This window comes from Protomyctophum parallelum (genome assembly GCF_964188405.1).
Source record: "Protomyctophum parallelum genome assembly, chromosome: 14".
Lineage (NCBI taxonomy): Eukaryota > Metazoa > Chordata > Actinopteri > Myctophiformes > Myctophidae > Protomyctophum > Protomyctophum parallelum.
Window position 1 is genome coordinate 5,554,200 of NC_139709.1, and position 23,456 is coordinate 5,577,655.

General features: G+C 41.9%; 1 protein-coding gene across 1 annotated transcript in view; it reads left to right on the forward strand.

The window, feature by feature from the left end:
- The window catches only part of astn1 (astrotactin 1), a gene marked incomplete at both ends in the record, with an annotated part of 516,901 nt that overhangs the window by 415,354 nt on the left and 78,091 nt on the right, over nt 1-23,456 (forward strand). The window contains 5 exon segments of the mRNA XM_083781951.1: nt 3,030-3,196; nt 13,448-13,475; nt 13,477-13,488; nt 13,490-13,579; nt 13,581-13,645. Coding sequence (XP_083638077.1) covers nt 3,030-3,196; nt 13,448-13,475; nt 13,477-13,488; nt 13,490-13,579; nt 13,581-13,645 — 362 coding nt within the window.

Consider the following 23,456-nt stretch of genomic DNA (forward strand, 5'->3'; position numbering starts at 1 on the left):
GGTAAATGGTAAATGGTGCATTTATATAGCGCCTTTATCCAAGGCGCTTTACAGAGATTGTGCATTACATTCACCCATTCACCCACACACATTCATACACCGATGGCAGCGGAAACCATGCAAGGCACCAACTAGCACATCGGGAGCAATTAGGGGTTCAGTGTCTTGCCCAAGGACACTTTGACAGTAACTCTGGGGTAGCCCGGGTTCAAACTGGCAACCTTACGGTTACCATCCAGGCACTCTACCGCTGAGCCACCGCCGCCCTTGGGGGGAGCACCGGGTTCGAACTGGGAACCTTGCCATTCTAATCCGGCCACTCTACCCCTGAGCCACTGCCGGAGGCTTCAGGGAAGGCTTTCATGAAGTTTAATTCATTCATTCATTCAAAGTTTTATTTATTCTCGAAGTTATACTGAGTAATTAAACTAATTTGCAGTGTCTTCGAGTAATACAATAGCACATGAAGACATCACAATAGATCAGGAAAGGAAAACAAAAGGTATACATGTTAATTACATAAGGTTTTCCAATAAAAGCCAAGACAAATTTCAAAACAATCTAAAAAAAACAGTTCACATAATTGTGGGGATCTTATAGCTGTAAGTTCCAGAACAAGAGGTGACGTTAAGTTCAGTAAACCAAACCCCATTCCAGCATTTCAATTATTGAAGTTTGTTTGATTGTGCTCCTGCAAAACTTTACAAAACGCTTGTCCCTTTGTTGTATCAGTTTCTGTGGATTTATCAACGCCGGGTCCAATTAGCATGTGGAACGCATCGGGCGTCTCGTCGGGGTAGAGATGAAGAGATGCCCACTAGCTGCGCCGCTCCGCGAACAAAGCCTTTCATTTCACTCATCGTCGAGTATGGAGCCGATCTGCTCATTGGATTTTATGTAAATTGAAAAACCGAGGTTGATAATTGTGTCACATAACGCCCAACGAGAATATAACTAAATCTCAATAGGCTTCCCCTGTCTGTCACTGTGGCCTTTGGTTTCCATTGTGCAGCGGAGAGATGATGAAATGGGACTGACATCCTCCTAGCCTGAGCTAGGTTTCTGGTCTAGAGGGGGGCGGGTCGCAGGCTGAGATTTTACGCACGCCCTGATTGGATCTCAGTGATCTGTCCGTCAGCCCTGGCCCCTCCCCTCCCGCGCTACATCACATAATTTGGAGTGACGCCCACCCGGAAGGGTTGACTCCTCCAACTTCTAGCGCAGAGCGGCCAATCCAATGCGTTCCCCCATTTTGCTTTCCATTTTTTGCGCCAGCGACGAAAATGAAAGCCTGCTTACCGACATCTAGTGACATCCAGTGTTGTTTTTGACAGCACATTTTGATTTTAGTTTTAGTCATAGTCTCTTGAATAGTTTTCATTTAGCTTCAGTCACATTTTTGTCACCCGGAATGTTTTAGTGTTAGTCTAGTTTTAGTCGCCTAAATCTACAGGTGATTTAGTTGACAACAATGTATTTTGGTGGACGTTGATGGCGTCGTAATAACATTTTTTCACTTGCTGAAAATAGCTAATCTACAAGCTCACAACGAATCACAGCACAATGCATTGTGGGCTTGTAGATCGGCTATTTTCAGCATGCAGGTAATTGTAAAAAGACTTATAGTGGATCTCTTGTCCACTAGTCCCTTCCTAACATTTTAGTCTAGTTTTTATCTGTTGGTGAAATTGTCAGTACATTTAGTCTTAGTTTTAGTCATCATAGCTTAGTTTTCATTTAGTTTCCATTTAGTTTTTGTCAGTGAAAAAAGGTTGTCGACGATAATTTTTCGTCTTAGTTTTAGTCGACGAAAACAACACTAGTGACATCCCTAAACGACAACGTGTCTTAATGGACACTGTACAGTATTCAGCTGTACTATTTATTGAAGTTGGAGTGGAGCAGGGTTGCATTGCCAGGATATTAACAGTATATTATCATGAGGACATTTCAAAGCTATAAAATGGCTTCAACTTTTGCACACCTGCAGAGTAGGCCTACAGACACTTATTGCCTGGAATCCCTCTGCAGATTTGGCACGGGGCCATGCTGACATAAACACATTAATTGGGAATAGTACCATTTCAGTACCCAGACCTTCATAAGATTATCTTGTTTAATATGAAGATAAACTCTTGAAGCTCTTGAAGAAATCTTTCTGTTCCTAATGGATATAGATTTTTTTCCCCAAGCGAAGAAGACACTTGAATTGATAGATACTTGAATTGATTTGTTTTTTTACATTATTCAGGACAATCTTTTGATAGTAGATGATTAGTGATACAAATTCTACTTCTACACAGAACACATTATATTGAGAAGAGGTTCAAACATTAATCTCCGCATAGATTTAATGCAGAAATACTACATACAATTTAAAAATGCAAATAGATGTAGGTAAGCATTGGCCAACTTGGCCTAAGCAAAAAAAAAAGCAAAAACCACACAAAATAGACACCCTATTTCTAGACACCCACGCCTTTTGATTTTCAAAATAAAATAAAATATATGACCCGGACTGCTAGGATTAACCTGACGCTGCCAGATCCAAGAAGCTTGCTACACAATTTAGTTTCACAGCTTATTGGGATCTGGGATCGCGGAAGCAAATTCGATGACGGGGCTGTTCCTTTTTTTCAAGATACTTGGTAGATGATTGGATGGGACCGTCTGTCTATCACCGTGTGGGCGTGCAAACACAACCAATCATATTGACGTGTCTATATAGCTTCACATCCGGTTTCGCACATATCCCGCCCTTAGCTCACGCCGATTGGTTCGGTACGGAACGGATTTGTGTCAGCTCAACTCCCTGAGAGATCCCAGATGGTTGCTGTGTTGGGGAACATGGTTACCCAATACCGCCCCCATCTGGCAGAGTCAGGTTATGCTAGGATGGCCCCTCAAAAATACTACGACTAAAACTCAATAAAAAACACAGTCCAAATCAACACCACTGTCTCTCTCTCTCTGTCTCTCTCTATCTCTCTGTCTCTCTCTCTGTCTCTCTGCCTGTCTCCCCCCCACAGTGCCCCCCAGGGCTGAGCCCCATGAAGGACGGCACCGGGTGCTACGACCACCACATCGGCATCGACTGCTCCGACGGCTTCAACGGAGGCTGCGAGCAGCTGTGTCTCCAGCAGCTGGCCCCACTGGAGGACGACCCCACGCTGTACAACATCCAGATGTTCTGTGGGTAAGGATTTAACACAGAACGCGCTACAACATCCAGATGTTCTGTGGGTAAGGATTTAACACACAACGCGCTACAACATCCAGATGTTCTGTGGGTAAGGATTTAACACACAACGCTGTAGAACATCCAGATGTTCTGCGGGTAAGGATTTAACACAGAACGCGCTACAACATCCAGATGTTCTGTGGGTAAGGATTTAACACACAACGCGCTACAACATCCAGATGTTCTGTGGGTAAGGATTTAACACACAACGCTGTAGAACATCCAGATGTTCTGTGGGTAAGGAATGAGCACACAACGCACTACAACATCCAGATGTTCTGCGGGTAAGGATTTAACACAGAACGCACTACAACATCCAGATGTTCTGTGGGTAAGGATTTAACACACAACGCGCTACAACATCCAGATGTTCTGTGGGTAAGGATTTAACACACAACGCGCTACAACATCCATATGTTCTGTGGGTAAGGATTTAACACACAACGCGCTACAACATACATATGTTCTGTGGGTAAGGATTTAACACACAACGCGCTACAACATCCATATGTTCTGTGGGTAAGGATTTAACACACAACGCGCTACAACATACATATGTTCTGTGGGTAAGGAATGAGCACCCCACGCTGTACAACATCCAGATGTTATGCGGGTATGATTTTCCCCATCTCAGACCTAAAACGTGTAGATCTGCTATTTTTCAACAGCTAAATCATAACATAATGCTTTAAAACACCAAAAGGTCTTCCCCGCCCAGAATGGGTTTAATCCTTTTCAGCACAACAATGCGAAGAATAAGAACAAAGAATAATAAAGGGTATTAATATTATCTGTGGGAGTACAGTAGAGTACAGTAGGCCTATAGCCTCTCACCATGAGGCTATAGTGGAATGCCTGAAGAAGACCTCCTATAGGTCGAAACGTTGGATTATTGTCAATAAATATACAGCATCGTGGCTACGAGTGTGCAGCTAAATAAGTATTTTTTACTTATTTACTGCCTTAGGCCAGCACCTTAACCAACACTGGTGTACGCCCGGCCCTTTCCTGTTTTGTCTACAGTGGAATGCCTGACACAAATAAAAAGTGAAACACTGAAGTGGCCTTAACCCATTTTGCGTGGGAACCCATTTTGGTGTTTAGCATCATGTTATGCTTTAGCTATTGAAAAATAGCAGACCTACAAGCTCATATCGCGCCACCGAGTGGCGCGCTACGAGCTTGTAGGTCTGCTATTTTTTGAAAAATCGAAGAACGACTGACATTTTTAGAATCTGATCTCAGGTCAGAATGGGTTATAATCAGACCAGTGTGTGTCCAGTGGAAACCTCGTGTGAATCTGATCTCAGGTCAGAATGGGTTAAGCTTACTGTACATTGCAAGGAGGAACAACCCACCACCAAAGAGAACATGTTTAAATATTAATGGAATTGCAGTGCTTTTGGATTGATTCTGAGACGCCACACTGAGCAGCAGCAGCAGCAGCAGGGGGTCCCATATTGACTCGGATTCTTCGTCGTCTTCTTATCGGTGTTGTTTTTGGCAGCACATTTCTATTTTAGTTTTAGTCATTAGTCTCTTGAATAGTTTTCACTTAGTTTTAGTCACATTTTAGTCACCTGGAATGTTCTAGTGTTTAGTCTAGTTTTAGTCGACTAAATGTCATATGATTTTAGTCGACTAAATCTACAGTTGATTTAGTCGACTAAAATGTGTTTTGACAGGCCTTGATGTCGTTGTAATGACATATTTTACACTTGTTTGCATGCTGAAAATAGCAGATATACAATCTCACATCTGCTATTTTCAGCATGCAACCAAAGTGTAAAACTGGATCTCTTGTCCACTAGTCCCTGCCTAACATTTTAGTCTAGTTTTTATTTGTTGACGAAATTGTCAGTATATTTAGTCTTAGTTTTAGTCATCATAGATTCGTTTTTATTTCGTTTTTATTTAGTTTTAGTCAGTGAAAAAAGGTAGTCGACGAACATTTTTCGTCTTAGTTTTAGTCGACGAAAACAACACTGCTTCTTATATATATATCTTCAAACTATTTCAAAAGTTTCACACACACAACAAGCGGAATTAGCAGATCTACAAGGTCACATTGTGTGTTGTACGCAGAAATACGAGTTTAGGGCTTAGCTAGTTGAACCCCAGTATCCTACTCTCTGGGTAGAAAACACTGCTGCAACGTCTTGAGGGCTTTGCTATGAATTTTCAGAGATTTGGTGTTGAATAGAATCAACAAAAGGGTCGAGGCCAAAGTACGCTGCAACTCCATTTCACTAAGAACAGAAGGTTTAAGTGCTTAACCCATTCTGATCTGAGATCAGATTCATACGAGGTTTCCACTGGACACACACTGGTCTGATTAACCCCATTCTGACCTGAGATCAGATTCTAAAAATGTCAGGCGTTCTTCGATTTTTTTTCAAAAATAGCAGACCTACAAGCTCGTATCGCGCCACTCGGTGGCGCGATATGAGCTTGTAGATCTGCTATTTTTCAATAGCTAAAGCATGACATGATGCTAACACCAAAATGGGTTCCCGTTCAGGATGGGTTAAATGGTTAAAGAAGAAGAAACCACCTCAGGGCACTGAAAACTCTCCCATCGTTATGTTATGAAAACTCTTCACACCATCCATTATTTATGCTGACAATGAGAATATTAATACAGCGACTTGGTTTTATTATTGGAAAGTTTACCTTTCTGTTCAGTCCATGACCATGGAAGCGTTCTATCTCCCTGGCATTTACAATAACACCCTCTAGATAAAGTAGGAGAAAAAAAATATACAGTATGTTTTGAGTTACAATTTATTATATGTCACTTGTAGTGGAGGTGCAGTAGATGCATTGAGTTAATGGACTCTTTTGAACCTCTACTAAATTGGCAGTAACAGCCTGACCTTTGGCTGACAGACTCCTTTTCTTGGCGTACGGGAAAAAAATCGTCTTTTTGACTTTCACTGTCGAGGGAAATGTGTTGCTCACAGTCGGCGGTGGTATTGATGGGTTCACTGATCTGTACAGTCGGGGGGGATATTGATGGGATCACAGATCGTATGCGTCAGTATATCGCTGTAAACGTCAGCACTAGTTTCATTCAACCACTAAAAAAGGGAAGGTGATATATTTATATACGGACGGCAGAAACTGCATCTCTGTACAAACACAGCATGTTGATCCTCAGTCAGCGCCGTCACCATTTTGGGCTTTGAAACATGACGTATATTTCCTAACAACTTAAGAGAGAAGACTGACGACAAAAGTTTCCGAATACAGCTTTATTTTGAGTGTACAAAAACAGCAGATCACAGGCATGGGTCCCCATGGGCCATGGCCCTCCTTCAGCCTCTCGGCTTCCAGAGACTTAAAGGGATTGTGACATTAAAAAAAAGGTTTTGGAATTGTTCTTATTTTTTTTAGGTTTTCTAATCTCAATTGCACCCAAAAAACATGAACTTTTAACATTCACTAGATTTTCTGTGATCTGGGGTTTGTGATGTAAGATCCTGCAAATCCCATATGTCAATGGGATTTGCCAGCAGATGTCACTGTTTTCACTGTGTTGCCTGTTTTCATTGTAGCTCAAAAGGCTTCCAAACCCCAAAGAAAACTTCAGACCACAGAAAATCCACTGAATGTTCAAAGTTCAGGGTTTTTTTGGGTGTAATTGAGGTCATAAAACCTAAAAGAAAAAGAGAAAAAGAAAAATAAATGAAAATGAATGTCATAAAACCTTTTAACACCCAGATAGACATTTTCAGTAGACTTTATACAGAAACATCAAAGACAACAGATGTAAAGGTACTAGTGGGGGTTTCCAAACCACCACTGTACCAAATTGTTCCCTTATATGGTAGTGGTCACGGTAGTGGTTGTTTTCGTCGACTAAAACTAAGATGGAAAATGTTCGTCGACTACCTTTTTTCACTGACAAAAACAAATGGAAACTAATTAAAAACTAAGCTACGATGACTAAAACTAAGACTAAATGTACTGACAATTTCGTCGACAAATAAAAACTAGACTAAAATGTTAGGAAGGGACTAGTGGACAAGAGATCCAGTATAAGTCATTTTACACTTGGTTGCATGCATGCTGAAAATAGCTGATCTACAAGCTCGCAACGCGACGTGTTGTGAGCTTGTAGATCAGCTATTTTCAGCAAGTGTAAAAACACTCATTACGACGGCATCAAGACCCGCCAAAATACATTTTAGTCGACTAAATCAACTGTAGATTTAGTCGACTAAAATCTTATGACGTTTAGTCGACTAAAACTAGACTAACACTAAGACATTCCAGGTGACTAAAATGTGACTAAAACTAAATGAACTTTCAGTCCAAAGACTATGACTAAAACTAAAATAGAAATTTGCTGCCAAAAACAACACTGGTCACCAGGAAGAACAACAGGAGCACAGTAGGGTGTAGCTGCTTGCTATCAGCAGGCCAGATCTTTAGGGTCCCTGCTAAAATCCCATGGATCCTGTATAAACATGTTTGTTCTCTCATTTGAACAGAGACAACTTAAAACTGTTATCTAACTAAGCTATATTAATTGTGAATTGTGATTTCCATATTACCACAAACATTCCCTATATTTTGTGGCATTCTATATTTTGCGGAAAATAGAGATGTGGATATTTAAGTTTAATCAAGTTACAGTAGCTTTAATGCCTATTGTCCCTCTTCTATTTAACCCATTCTGAACGGGAATCCATTTTGGTGTTAGCATCATGTTGTGCTTTAGCTATTGAAAAATAGCAGATCTACAAGCTCGTAGCGCGCCACCGAGTGGCGCGCTACGAGCTTGTAGGTCTGCTATTTTTTTTTTAATCGAAGAACGACTGACATTTTTAGAATCTGATCTCAGGTCAGAATGGGTTAATCAGACCAGTGTGTGTCCAGTGGAAACCTCGTATGAATCTGATCTCAGGTCAAAATAGGTTAAGTGTATGATGGATGTGGTCTAATCCTACAACGTTGTTCGCTGAGTCTTATCGTAAAAAGTGCTCTCCTGCGTCTTATAAGTCCCTGGATATACGTGTTTTTTTATCACACTCTCCTTCCTTCCCCATACTCTGTCTGACTTCTCCTCCGTTTTCATCAAACTTTCCACCCCCTCTGTCTCCGTCTCGCTTCCTCTCCCGCGTTCCTTTCCTTTCCATTTTTTTTTTTTTCTTCTCTCATTTCAACAGAGACGCCGGATGTCAAAACATCATAAATATGAAAGAGTCTTGAGAGCAACTGCCACTGTTTGGATTCTATCTCCCACATCTCTGACATGAAGGAATTTGTGTCAGTTGAATTCCATTAAGCCATTCGTGACGAGAACGCCTTTTGGTGTTGGCATCATGTCGTGCTTTAGCTATTGAAAAATAGCAGATCTACAAGCTCATAGCGCGCCACCGAGTGGCGCGCTACGAGCTTGTAGGTCTGCTATTTTTGAAAAATCGAAGAGCGACTGACATATAAGACATTTTTTTTAGAATCTGATCTCGGGTCAGAATGAAAACTGTCAGGATGTAGAAGACATTTTTAGAATCTGATCTCAGGTCAGAATGGGTTAAGCCATTCATGGCGGGAACGCCTTTTTGGTGTTTTATTAAGCATTATGTTATTATTATGTTAGACGTTTAGCTATTGAAAAATAGCAGATCTACAAGCACTCGGTGCCGCGCTACGAGCTTGTAGATATGATTTTTTTTTTTTTTATTGTGAAAATCTGGTGCGAATCTTTGAATATAATATATTCTTTCATGGCGAACGTTTTTAACTCAAATCTCTGCTTCTAGGGCGGGGGTCCCTGGAACAAAACATAATTTCAGATAGGGGGTCGGCGGCCAATTACATATAATGCTGGGGCTCCTTGACATGTAATAGTGATATAGGAACATAGGTGTTTTCCAGGAAACTGTAAAATGATTTAGAAGACAACATTGTGTAGAATCTGGTCTCAGGTCTGTTTGCATTAATAACGGATCGTTTCTCTGTTGAGCATAGTGAGCTCTCTGCTTTATGCTGTATTCTAACCCATTCTGACCTGAGATCAGATTCTAAAAAAATGTCTTCTACATCCTGACAGTTTTCTGAAAAAAGCTATGTTTCTATGTCAGTCGTTCTTCGATTTATTTAGATTATTTCAAACATAGCAGACCTACAAGCCCATAGCGCGCCACTCGGTGGCGCGCTATGGGCTTGTAGATCAGCTTTTTTCAATAGCTAAAGCATAACATAATGCCAAAAGGGGTTCCTGCCCAAAATGGGCTAAGCGTAATGGAGACAGCGTCTCAGTAACCGTGATTCTCTCTTCAGAACCCAGTGTGAGAGATATCTGGGCTCTGTGTAGGAAAGAATTCAATAATCCCGGCAGCTCGCTCGTGGCGATGTTTACATAACGCTTACCTCTCCCATAAGCCGGGGTCACTTTACACTCGCTTTGAGTAGGTTAATGCTTTATAGGTTATCCCGTTTTGCGCGGGAACCCCCTTTTGGTGTTTTAAACATTACGTTATAATTTAGCTATTGAAAAATAGCAGATCTAGGTCTGCTATTTATTTTTTTAATCGTGAAAATAGGGCACAAATCTTTGAATATATATTCTTTCAGAGCGAACGTTTTTAACTCAAATCTTTGCTTCTGAGAGGTTCCTGGAACAACATATTTTTCAGATGGGGGGGTTGGTGGCCAATTAAATTACATATCATGTTTTGGGGTTATTGACATTGACAATATTGACAATATGGAGCACCACTGATACAGAAACATCTTTCAGAAAACTGTTTAGAAGATTTTATTTATTTATTTCGACGTCAGGTCTGAATAGGTTAAGCTTCCCTGCATATCCCTACACCACCATAGTCTTACTGTATCCCCACAAGGCCAGCTTGATATTTAAAAAAAAAAACAACATTAAATGTGTATCCGTCTGTCTATCAGCCTGCTATACTGTTAATAGTAGCCTAGTACAGTTTGCAAATAAATGGTGCATTTATAGCACTTTTTTACTGTATGTTTGGTTGTACTGTAGGTGTGTTGAAGACTATACAGATATGTATGTTTGACTACTGGTGTATTGAGGTCTACATATATTTATGTTGGACTGTACTGTAGGTGTGTTGAGGTCTACAGATATGTATGTTGGACTGTAGGTGTAGAAAATTCCCCATAGCTTAATTTATTTGCCTTATTTTTGTACAGGACTATTTTGGGCAACCTCTATAGTCATTCTTTATGACCCAGTTTCCAACTTTAGTTCAGGCATCTGTTGGAGCACTGCCACTCCCTCCACTCCCTAATGCAACAGGACCCCAGTTTTGTGCCTGTGCAGTTGTAAAATGCAGCTGCACAGACAAACCTGACCAACAGAATGCGTTCTTGAGGAAGTAAGGCAATCATTTGTGTATAAAGTACAATATAAATTCATGTTCAAATTTCACAGTTCATTGTGAAAGATGTCATCTCTATGTGTTGCTTAAAATGTTCGTTTTTGGCATTAATTAATCTGCTAAATTCTGTGGCTAAGCTAACAGGAGCTACATTGTGGCTATTAGCATCTCAAACTATCCTTCTGCTTTCAGTTAATGGCTCACAGTGAGCAATGTTAACATGCTTATTTCCATTAGTTCATGAGGCTTTGAGCTAAGCTTTAACTCCTTCAGTGCCACCTGGTGGTCACCAGTTTAGGCTCTGAGTGCCAATTCTCCCATTATAAAAAAAGAGGGCGTTTTAAAAGGCTAATAGGCTAATAATATTTTACAGAACATGTACAGTATGTGTGACTGTGTTCTGGGTGTATTTAACATGTATGTGTGACTGTGTTCTAGGTGTATTTAACATGTATGTGTGACTGTGTTCTAGGTGTATTTAACATGTATGTGTGACTGTGTTCTAGGTGTATTTAACATGTATGTTTGTGTGTTCTAGGTGTATTTAACATGTATGTGTGACTGTGTTCTAGGTGTATTTAACATGTATGTGTGACTGTGTTCTAGGTGTATTTAACATGTATGTGTGACTGTGTTCTAGGTGTATTTAACATGTATGTGTGACTGTGTTCTAGGTGTATTGAACATGTATGTGTGACTGTGTTCTAGGTGTATTTAACATGTATGTGTGACTGTGTTCTAGGTGTATTTAACATGTATGTGTGACTGTGTTCTAGGTGTATTTAACATGTATGTGTGACTGTGTTCTAGGTGTATTTAACATGTATGTGTGACTGTGTTCTAGGTGTATTTAACATGTATGTGTGACTGTGTTCTAGGTGTATTTAACATGTATGTGTGACTGTGTTCTAGGTGTATTTAACATGTATGTGTGACTGTGTTCTAGGTGTATTTAACATGTATGTGTGACTGTGTTCTAGGTGTATTTAACATGTATGTGTGACTGTGTTCTAGGTGTATTTAACATGTATGTGTGACTGTGTTCTAGGTGTATTTAACATGTATGTGTGACTGTGTTCTAGGTGTATTTAACATGTATGTGTGACTGTGTTCTAGGTGTATTTAACATGTATGTGTGACTGTGTTCTAGGTGTATTTAACATGTATGTGTGACTGTGTTCTAGGTGTATTTAACATGTATGTGTGACTGTGTTCTAGGTGTATTTAACATGTATGTGTGACTGTGTTCTAGGTGTATTTAACATGTATGTGTGACTGTGTTCTAGGTGTATTTAACATGTATGTGTGACTGTGTTCTAGGTGTATTTAACATGTATGTGTGACTGTGTTCTAGGTGTATTTAACATGTATGTGTGACTGTGTTCTAGGTGTATTTAACATGTATGTGTGACTGTGTTCTAGGTGTATTTAACATGTATGTGTGACTGTGTTCTAGGTGTATTTAACATGTATGTGTGACTGTGTTCTAGGTGTATTTAACATGTATGTGTGACTGTGTTCTAGGTGTATTTAACATGTATGTGTGACTGTGTTCTAGGTGTATTTAACATGTATGTGTGACTGTGTTCTAGGTGTATTTAACATGTATGTGTGACTGTGTTCTAGGTGTATTTAACATGTATGTGTGACTGTGTTCTGGGTGTATTTAACATGTATGTGTGACTGTGTTCTAGGTGTATTTAACATGTATGTGTGACTGTGTTCTAGGTGTATTTAACATGTATGTGTGTCTGTGTTCTAGGTGTATTTAACATGTATGTGTGACTGTGTTCTAGGTGTATTTAACATGTATGTGTGTCTGTGTTCTGGGTGTATTTAACATGTATGTGTGACTGTGTTCTAGGTGTATTTAACATGTATGTGTGACTGTGTTCTAGGTGTATTTAACATGTATGTGTGACTGTGTTCTAGGTGTATTTAACATGTATGTGTGACTGTGTTCTAGGTGTATTTAAACATGTATGTGTGACTGTGTTCTAGGTGTATTTAACATGTATGTGTGACTGTGGTTCTAGGTGTATTTAACATGTATGTGTGACTGTGTTCTGGGTGTATTTAACATGTATGTGTGACTGTGTTCTAGGTGTATTTAACATGTATGTGTGACTGTGTTTCTAGGTGTATTTAACATGTATGTGTGTCTGTGTTCTAGGTGTATTTAACATGTATGTGTGGACTGTGTTCTAGGTGTATTTAACATGTATGTGTGACTGTGTTCTAGGTGTATTTAACATGTAATGTGTGACTGTGTTCTAGGTGTATTTAACATGTATGTGTGACTGTGTTCTAGGTGTATTTAACATGTATGTGTGACTGTGTTCTAGGTGTATTTAACATGTATGTGTGACTGTGTTCTGGGTGTATTTAACATGTATGTGTGACTGTGTTCTAGGTGTATTTAACCATGTATGTGTGACTGTGTTCTAGGTGTATTTAACATGTATGTGTGACTGTGTTCTAGGTGTATTTAACATGTATGTGTGACTGTGTTCTAGGTGTATTTAACATGTATGTGTGACTGTGTTCTAGGTGTATTGAACATGCATTGTGTGGTGTTCTAGGTGTATTTAACATGTATTCTGTGTGTTCTAGGTGTATTTAAACATGTATTCTGTGTGTTTCTAGGTGTATTTAACATGTATTCTGTGTGTTCTAGGTGTATTTAACATGTATTCTGTGTGTTCTAGGTGTATTTAACATGTATTTCTTTGTGTTCTAGGTGTATTTAACATGTATTCTGTGTGTTCTAGGTGTATTTAACATGCATTGTGTGTGTTCTAGGTGTATTGAACATGTATGTTCTATGTTTTCTGTGTTCCAGGTGCATTGAGGACTACAGGCGGGGGTCCAGACGGCCGGTCCGTGCCAGCCTCTGTCCGAGGCCTGCACGGAGGGCCTGGACTGCGGCGAGACGGCGGACATCCCCGCCAACCAGACCATGTTCGGAGACCTGTTTCTACGCCTACAACAACCACTCCAAGGACATCTCCACGGGGCAGATCCTCAAGGCCACCTTCAGGTAAGTACTGGGGGAAGACCAGCTGTGTGCGTGCGTGCGTGCATGTGTTTTCTATTTTCTAAATATTGACTGATGGCCAGTGCAATATTGTATAGGGTCCATTTGAACAAATGCTTTGCAGCAGCAATGTAAATTAAAGCAGAGATCCAGTGTTTGAAACAGACCGCCTTTAATTGTTGAGGGAAGAGATGCGATTGGTGTGGATAGGAAGGAGTGGCAAGGAGCAGACTGACAGCTGATTAACAGTTTGACGGCCGCTAATTGTTTAATCAAATGTTCGCCTCTGCTTAATATGTTTTATGTGTTTAATTCGCCTGTATTTTAATAATTAAAAAGAAACAGCGGCTTTGTCGCGGACCTGGTGACGAGGCCGTCACATTGGTTGACCGGAAATCAACCAATGTGCTGGGCTGCTATAGGGCTTCTGGGAAATTGAGGCCAATACAAGTGGACGGTGGATTTGTCAGGGGGGGGGGGGGTTTGCCTCTTAGAGGCGGATCTTGTGCCTCACCATCATGGCCGCTGGTGCCGATTATAATAACAAACGGACGGATAATTTTCACGGATCAAAAGCCAAAATACTTCAGCATATGCTCTAAAGGTAATAAAACAATCTCGGCAGCGTAGAATATTTGATTAAAAATGCGGGTTACGCGTTTTATGGAGTCAAACTTGTTGTTGATGACTCCTGTGAGCTGCATGAACTAACACAATGCTTAGTTTTTATTCATACTGCAACATATTTACACGGACAAAAGAGTCAAGCTTACTATAGTGGAAAAGGGCAACCGCGTCGGGTTGTTGTTCATGGTGATTAAATGTTATAGACACAAAAAAAAGAGATGTTTATACCGACCCTTTTAGAGGTCCGTTAGGCAGTGTGGACGGACGGTGGTTTTTTGGACGTGTCGGATAATTAACGTCGTCCGCTTGCTGAAATCCTGCCCCGCTGAACCCACTGCGGCTGGAGGTCAGGAAAAATCGTTGGCGGTTGTGGAATTTAATTTAATTCGGACCGTGCCTGTTTTTTTTTTTTCTGCCATGCTCCGGCCCGGGGGGGGGGGGGGGGGGGGGGGGGGCAGCTCATCCTGGCTGCTCGAGGGTCAGCTCATATCCACTCACACATACTGTACATCATAACAGTGGCCCCCCCACGGAGAGGGGGAGGGAGGGGGAGGGGGGAGAGAGAGAGAGAGAGAGAGAGAGAGAGAGGGAGAGAGGGAGAGAGGGGAGGGAGGGAGGGAGAGGGAGAGGGAGAGGGAGAGAGAGAGAGAGAGAGAGAGAGAGAGAGAGAGAGAGAGAGAGAGAGAGAGAGAGAGAGAGAGAGAGAGAGAGAGAGAGAGAGAGAGAGTAGAGAGAGAGAGAGAGAGAGAGAGAGAGAGAGAGAGAGGAGAGAGAGAGAGAGAGAGAGAGAGAGGGGGAGGGGGAGGGGGAGGGGGGAGGGGAGGGGGGGAGAGGGGGAGGGGGAGGGAGAGGGAGAGGGAGGGTGAGTGAATGAAGCAGGAAAGTTAATAACATCAAGAAGCTAAATTTCAAATGCTCTGATCTCATTTAACCCATTATATACGGGAACCCCATTTTGGTGTTAGCGTTACGTTATGCTTTAGCTATTGAAAGATCTCGTATCGCGCCCACCGAGTGGCGCGATACGAGCTTGTAGGTCTGCTATTTTTGAAAAATCGAAAGAACGAATGTGACATTTTTAGAATCTGATCTCAGGTCAGAATGGGTTAATCAGACCAGTGTGTGTCCCAGTGGAAACCTCCGTATGAATCTGATCTCAGGTCAGAATGGGTTAAAAAGGGAGGAGAGGAAGCGGGTATATATATATGAGGCAGACATTGAAGGGCTTGCAAAATGGTTTGTGCACAACAGGCAGACTAGATGGTGATGTGTGATGGGCCTGCCTGCCTGCCTGCCTGCATGGCTAATGGGAGGCCCAATTATACCATACGGAAAGTAAAGTGAATTACCGTGTGTGCACGTGACCCGGGAAGCCTGCTGTCTGCCTGTGTGCTGCAAAGAAAGAGCTCAATTTATTCCACCGGATGGAAGTTTAACCCGTTCTGACCTGAGATCAGATTAAAAAAAATGTCTTCTACATCCCGACAGTTTTCTAAAAAAAAGCTATGTTTCTATGTCAGTCGTTCTTCGATTTTTCAAAAAATAGCAGACCTACAAGCTCGTAGCGCGCCACTCGGTGGCGCGCTATGAGCTTGTAGATCTGCTGTTTTTCAATAGCTAAAGCATAACACAATGCTAACGCCAAAAGGGGTTCCCGCCCAAAACAGGTTAAATGCAAGGCAAAGACGAGGTTTTATTTGTATAGCGCTATTTCCAATAACACGGCGGTTCAACGTTGCCTTATACACAGAACATCTAGTCTGTATAGCAGAGTAAACACAATTATGAAAATGACATTATAGGATCACAGTGCAGACAAGAACAGAGAAAGAGAAATGTAACGGTACTGTATTTTACTGCTTTTATGCCTTGACCAGGAACTGGGTAATCACATTTCGTTCTGTATACTTGTATGGAATGACAATAAAACTCCTTGAACCTTGAACCTTGTAAATCAATCAAAGGCAGTGGCAACCACAAAGGTCTTTAGTTGTTGTTCTTAAATAAATAAGAGTGACAGCGGGGCCGGCGATGTAAAACATGATTAAATGAACACAAAAATCACACCTGTGTGAACCGAGTGGTGCAACTCCCCTCTCTCCCCCCTCCTCTCTCTCTCTCTCTCTCTCCTCCGTCAGATTAGCTTTATGATGGATATCAATCCACGTCGCTGAGAACAATTCTTTCATTATTATTTTGGGTTGGCCTTTCCTTCTTTAGCGTACCTAGACCGGATCGCGCATGCGAGCTGCCGTGAGTGCCGTCCACGGGGGTCGGCCTTTCCTTCTTTAGCATACCTCCTAGACCGGATCGCGCATGCGAGCTGCCATCCACCTCCCATTATACAGGCAGACTAAAAGCTTAAATAACTCCTAATCTACGGAGCTCTCCATGGTTTGGTCAATTAGCGTGATGTTCGGAGGTCTTTGCTGATTATCCGGTGGTCTAGATGGAAACATTGGTGCTTTCTAGAGCAAGGATGGCTATATTTTAGCTCGCTAGCATTGACGCTATTTATTTAGCACAAGATGTGATCTGTTTCTGTGCTGCGTGCGCAGCCTCTCCAATTTCACGCCATTGCTGGTTTCACGCATGCGCACACCACTCGTGCTCATGATACATGATACATGATACATGATACACACGGACATTGCTAGCTGGTTGTTGGAGTGGTTGCACCACTCAAAAAAGCAGAGAGGGCAATATAGCCATGCCACGTCGTGGCCTCTGACTCCATCAGAGAGGAGCTGTCGTCGTACAAACTCCAAACTGTTCGGCACACCTTGTTTGTGAGGAAGTGGACTGGCATTTGAATTGTCTCAAAGCCCTGAGCTCAACCCACCTCTGTCCCTATTGGTCGTCTAAGAGCACCTACTAACCCATGTCTGTCCCTATTGGTCGTCTAAGAGCACCTACTAACCCATGTCTGTCCCTATTGGTCGAGGAAGAGCACCCATTAATGAGTGTTTAACTATATGTTGACACTCACGTCTGGTAACCTATAGGACTGCACACTGTTACACAAAGTGACGACATCTGTAGCCAATCACAGCGCTGATAACCCATGGGCCTGGAATTCGGCCAATCACAAACGAAACTAGAGAGCATGGGATAATCACTTCCTGATCCGCTCTGCCTGTTTTGTCCATTGGACACTGGCCTGCTTGGAACGATGCAAGTTGGAAATGCATGCCCCACCCAGATATTATGCCTGTGTCCCTATTATGCCCATATATGGAGTTCTTTGTCAGGCATGCCTAAATATGGAGACTATTCAGATGTCAGAACCTATGCGTGATGTCAGTACAGGCCAGCTCCATATATGGGCAGAGGCCTTTTTTATTTGTGGCGGTTCTTGACAACCGTGGGTCCGACGGACTCGACGCCGGGCACTGCACTTCCTGCGGGGGTGTGGAACGCGTGTGTGTAATGATTTCAAGTCGGTGCAGCGAACGGTTCTGGAGTTACGCCGATTACAGACAGACGTAAAGAGACTCGCTGCTTTCATAAAAGATGGATTTATCTCTGCTGTTCTTTTTGCTCCAGAGTTTTACAGCTCAAGACATTCTGTTTTCAAACGGCAACAGCTTTGAATCTTAGAATGTATTTTGTTTTTAATATAACTTAGAGTTAGAAGCTTAGAATGTATTTTTTTTTAAATTAGAATCTTAGAATGGATTTATTTTTATAGAACTTAGAATTTGAAGCTTAGAATGAAATTTTATTTATTTTTTTAATTTATAATTAGAAGCTTAGAATGAATTGTTATTTATTTTTTAATTTAGAATTAGAAGCTTATATAGAGAAGACTTCCGCACACCCGGCAGGCAATTTGGAGCAGGTGCGATGATGACAAAGAGTATACTGAAGAGTATATTGAATTAAGCCTGAGGAAGGTCGCAAGACCGAAACGTTGCTCAATTAATACAATTGCTCTGAACTAGCAAGTGGCAGTGTGCGGATGTCCCTTCTTCCACTTTGTAGAATTAGAAGCTTAGAATGGATTGTTTTTTTTTATAGAACTTGGAATTAGAAGCTTAGGATGGATTGTTTTTTTAAAGAACTTGGAATTATAAGCTTATAATGGATTGTTATTTTTTTAGAACTTAGAATTAGAATCTTAGAATGGATTGTTATTCTTTTAGAATTAGAAGCTTAGCGCGAGCGAGCAAGTCATGAACGAGCGTCACCGCCGTTGTGTGGCATTGTGCAAAATGCCCCTGGAGCTGCAGTACCTGCTTTCGGCCACCATGTCCGTTCCGCTTCAGTGTTTCCTCTCGGTGACGTCTCTATTACTGATAACTGTATGATTCTGACCTCACTGTTTTTGTCTAGTTTTTGTTTTTGCTGTTGCTAAGCATGGCTGCCAGTTCCCACCTGATGTTGTGTGGGAGTCCAGACTGCTCCAGACCGTACTGATTAACTGCTAGCTTACATAATGTCTTGAGGCTAGGAGTCGGACTGAAGTCTAAGACATACAGGCCGCATCGTCCTCCAAAGAGGATGATACGATTTGCCACCAAGGACTCATTATTCATCCTTTGTGGGCGTTTCCCCTTGGGCTCAACCTTCTCCCAGGAGAAGGTCCCTGGACTGTATTTCCACACATCATTGAGGAACTTCCAACCACCAAATATGTACAGCTCTCCATTGTAGGTAAAGGATGAATTATCCTGTCGTTCTTTTGGTAGAAGCTGTGTAATAGGTGTGTCCAGCCAATGGCTGGTCTCTGTGTCAAACACTCTGACGGTGTTGTTGTAGTCGTGAATCATAGCCCGCCCATAGCCCCCAAACACAAACATCATTGTCCCGATGAAGTTAGCAGAGTGACGGTATGAAAAAGGAAGTGGAGTTCCTCTGGTGTTAATTAAAGTCCAGACCATCGTGGTGGTGTCCAACTTGTAGATGTCATTAGTCAATCCAGTCTGGGTTAATCCTCCATGAATATACATGACCTTCCCCAAGACACAGGCTGAGTGGTACCACCTCTCCTTTGGAATGGTCTCAGAAACCTGTGGTTTGAACCATCTGTGGGCGTCGACATCAAATGCATAAAGCACATTACAGTAAGGAATCCCTCCCCAGAGGTAGACGGTATCTTCAATCAGCACAGCTGTGTGGCCCCGGCGCCCGGAGGGAACCTCAAGGTGAGGTTCTCCAGTTCCAGGGGTCACTGGGGTCAACTTCCTCCAGCATAAAGACACTGTATTAAGGATGTGTACTTCAATGTAATCTCTTCCCCTCTGGTTTTCGTCTTCTCCAAAGCAGTAGATATCGTGTCCGACCACCACAGCAGCCTGGTCCTTTCTAGGTTCTCCTTCCAGATGATTCGTCCAGTGAAACATTTCACACAGCCGTCAATGAGTGTTTACAGATGAACTTGTTAGGATGAAGGCAGCTCAGTTTCCTCGTTGATAGTCACTAGCTGATGTTTAGAGTATCGGACACGTCTTTATAAAGAGCAATTACACTGTTGTCACTGTGATGTCATGCTGATGTCATATTGTCACGCAATCTGATTGGCCATTTGGCCAGAACAACCTGTGTCAGAACTATGTCGTCAATCATCCATATTTGGGCATACGGACGGAGAGAAAGAAAACACAGACAAGCAACACCCGGAACCGGATTGTTTGTTGACCCTTGACCTCTTCCAGTAGGTTAAGGAATACAGTAGTTACAAATGGATGGCCCTTTAACGTTGAACAATGAGGATAAACATGCCGCTATAATAATAATAATACAAAACTTAAATGGCAGTTCCTGCCATGACGCTATCTCACTGTGTATGGACGACCTGACGAGACAAACTTCACCATGGCGTGTATTAGTTCAGAATGTACGAGGCGTGTTTATATACAGTAATACTGTATACTATATTAGTTCAGAATGTGCGTGGCGTGTTTATATAGTACTGTATACTGTATTAGTTCAGAATGTGTGTAGCGTGTATATAGTACTAAGAGCACCTACTAAGCCATGTCTGTCCCTATTGGTCGAGGAAGAGCACCCAATTAACGAGTGTTTAACTAGAGGTTGACACTCACCTCTGGTAACCTATAGGACTGCACACTGTTACACAAAGTGACGACATCTGTAGCCAATCACAGCGCTGATAATCCATGGGCCTGGAATTCGGCCAATCACAAATGCAACTAGAGAGCATGGAATGATCACGTCCTGATCCGCTCTGCCTGTTTTGTTTTCTGTGATGTTTTAAAGAGACTAGAGCGGTGCCCGTTGGACACTGGCCTGCTTGGAACGATGCAAGTTGGACATGCATGCCCCGCCCAGATATTATGCCCGTGTCCCTTTTATGCCCATATATGGAGTTCTTTGTCAGGCATGCCTAAATATGGAGACTATTCAGATGTCAGATCCTATGTGTGATGTCAGTACAGGCCGGCTACATATATGGGCAGAGGCCTTTTTATTTGTGGCGGTTCTTGACAACCGTGGGTCCGACGGACTCGACACCGGGCACTGCACTTCCTGCGGGGGTGTGGAACGCGTGTTGTGTAATGATTTCAAGTCGGTGCAGCGAACGGTTCTGGAGTTACGCCGATTACAGACAGACGTAAAGAGACTTTCATAAAAGATGGATTTATCTCTGCTGTTCTTTTTGCCCCAGAGTTTTACAGCTCAAGATATTCTGTTTTCAAGCGGCAACAACTCTGGAATTTAGAATTAGAGCTTAGAATGGATTGCTTCTTTTTATAGAACTTAGAATTAGAAGCTTATAATGGATTTTTTTATAGAACTTAGAATTAGAAGCTTATAATGGATTGTTATTTTTTTAGAATTATAATCTTAGAATGGATTTATTTTTATTTTTATAGAACTTAGAATTAGAATCTTAGAATGGATTGGTTTTTTAACTTTTTTTATATAACTTAGAATTAGAAGCTTAGAATAAATTGTTATTTATTTTTTAATTTAGAATTAGCATCTTAGAATGAATTGTTATTTATTTTTTAATTTAGAATTAGAAGCTTAGAATGGATTGTTTTTTCATAGAACAAGCGTAGAATGGATTGGTTTTTTTATAGAATTTAGAATTAGAATCTTAGAATGGATTGTTATTCTTTTAGAATTAGAAGCTTAGCGCGAGCGAGCAAGTCATGAAAGAGCGTCGCCGCCATTGTGTGGCATTGTGCAAAATGCCACTGGAGCTGCAGTACCTGCTTTCGGCCACCATGTCCATTCCGCTTCAGTGTTTCCTCTCGGTGACGTCTCTATTACTGATAACTGTATGATTCTGACCTCACTGTTTTTGTCTAGTTTTTGTTTTTAAGTTTAGAGATGTTATTTTTCTCAGCTGCTGTTGGTACGCATGGCTGCCAGTTCCCACCTGATGTTGTGTGGGAGTCCAGACTGCTCCAGACCGTACTGAGTAACTGCTAGCTTACATAATGTCTTGAGGCTAGGACTGAAGTCTAAGACATACAGGTCCTCTGCTCCAAAGAGGATGACACGATCTCCCACAATGCAACAGCACATCTTCCCATACATCTTAGAAGGGCGTTTCCCCTTGGGCTCAACCTTCTTCCAGGAGAAGGTCTCTGGACTGAATTTCCACAGATCATTGAGGAACTTGTTACCGTTCCAACCACCAAATATGTACAGCTCTCCATTGTAGGTAAAGGATGAATGATACTCTCGTTCTGTTGGTAGAGGCCGTGTAGAAGGTGTGTCCAGCCGTAGGTTGGTCTCTGTGTCAAACACTCTGACGGTGTTGTTGTAGTCGTAAATCACATCCCACATACCCGCATAGCCCCCAAACACATACATCTTTGTCCCGATGATGTTAGCAGAGTGACGGTATGAAAAAGTAGGTGGAGTTCCTCTGGTGTTAATTAAAGTCCAGACCATCGAGGTGGTGTCCAACTTGTAGATGTCATTAGTGTATCCAGTCTGGGTCAATCCTCCATGAATATACATGACCTTCCCCAAAACACAGGCTGAGTGGTACCACCTCTCCTTTGGAACGGTCTCAGAAACCTGTGGTTTGAACCATCTGTGGGCGTCGACATCAAATGCATAAAGCACATTGCAGTAAGGAATCCCTCCCCAGAGGTAGACGGTATCTTCAATCAGCACAGCTGTGTGGCCCCGGCGCCCAGAGGGAACCTCAAGGTGAGGTTCTCCAGTTCCAGGGGTCACTGGGGTCAACTTCCTCCAGCATAAGGACACTGTATTAAGGACGTGTACTTCAATGTAATCTCTTCCCCTCTGGTTTTCGTCTTCTCCAAAGCAGTAGATCTCGTGTCCGACCACCACAGCAGCCTGGTCCTTTCTAGGTTCTCCTTCCAGATGTTTCGTCCAGTGAAACATTTCACACAGCCGTCAATGAGTGTTTACAACTAGTTTACAGATGAACTTGTTAGGATGAAGGCAGCTCGGTTCCCTCGTTGCAAGTCACTAACTGATGTTTAGAGTTTCGGACACGTATTTATGAAGAACAATTACACTGTTGTGATGTCATGGCATGCTCATCTCATACTGTCACGCAATCTGATTGGCCATTTGGCCAGAACAACCTGTGTCGGAACTATGTCGTCAATCATCCATATTTGGGCATATGGACGGAGAGAAAGAAAACGCAGACAAGCAACACCCGGAACCGGATTGTTTGTTGACCCTTGACCTCTTCCAGTAGGTTTAAGGAATACAGTGGTTACAAATGGATGGCCCTTTAACGTTGAACAATGAGGATAAACATGCCGCTATAATAATAATAATACAAAACTTAAATGGCAGTTCCTGCCATGACGCTATCTCACTGTGTATGTAAGACCTAACGAGACGAACTTCACCATGGCTTGTATTAGTTCAGAATGTACGAGACGTGTTTATATACAGTAGTACTGTATATTATATTAGTTCAGAATGTGCGTGGCGTGTTTATATAGTACTGTATACTGTATTAGTTCAGAATGTGTGTAGCGTGTTTATATAGTACTGTATACTGTATTAGTTCAGAATGTGTGTAGCGTGTATATAGTACTAAGAGCACCTACTAAGCCATGTCTGTCCCTATTGGTCGAGGAAGAGCACCCAATTAACGAGTGTTTAACTAGAGGTTGACACTCACCTCTGGTAACCTATAGGACTGCACATTGTTACACAAAGTGACGACATCTGTAGCCAATCACAGCGCTGATAATCCATGGGCCTGGAATTCAGC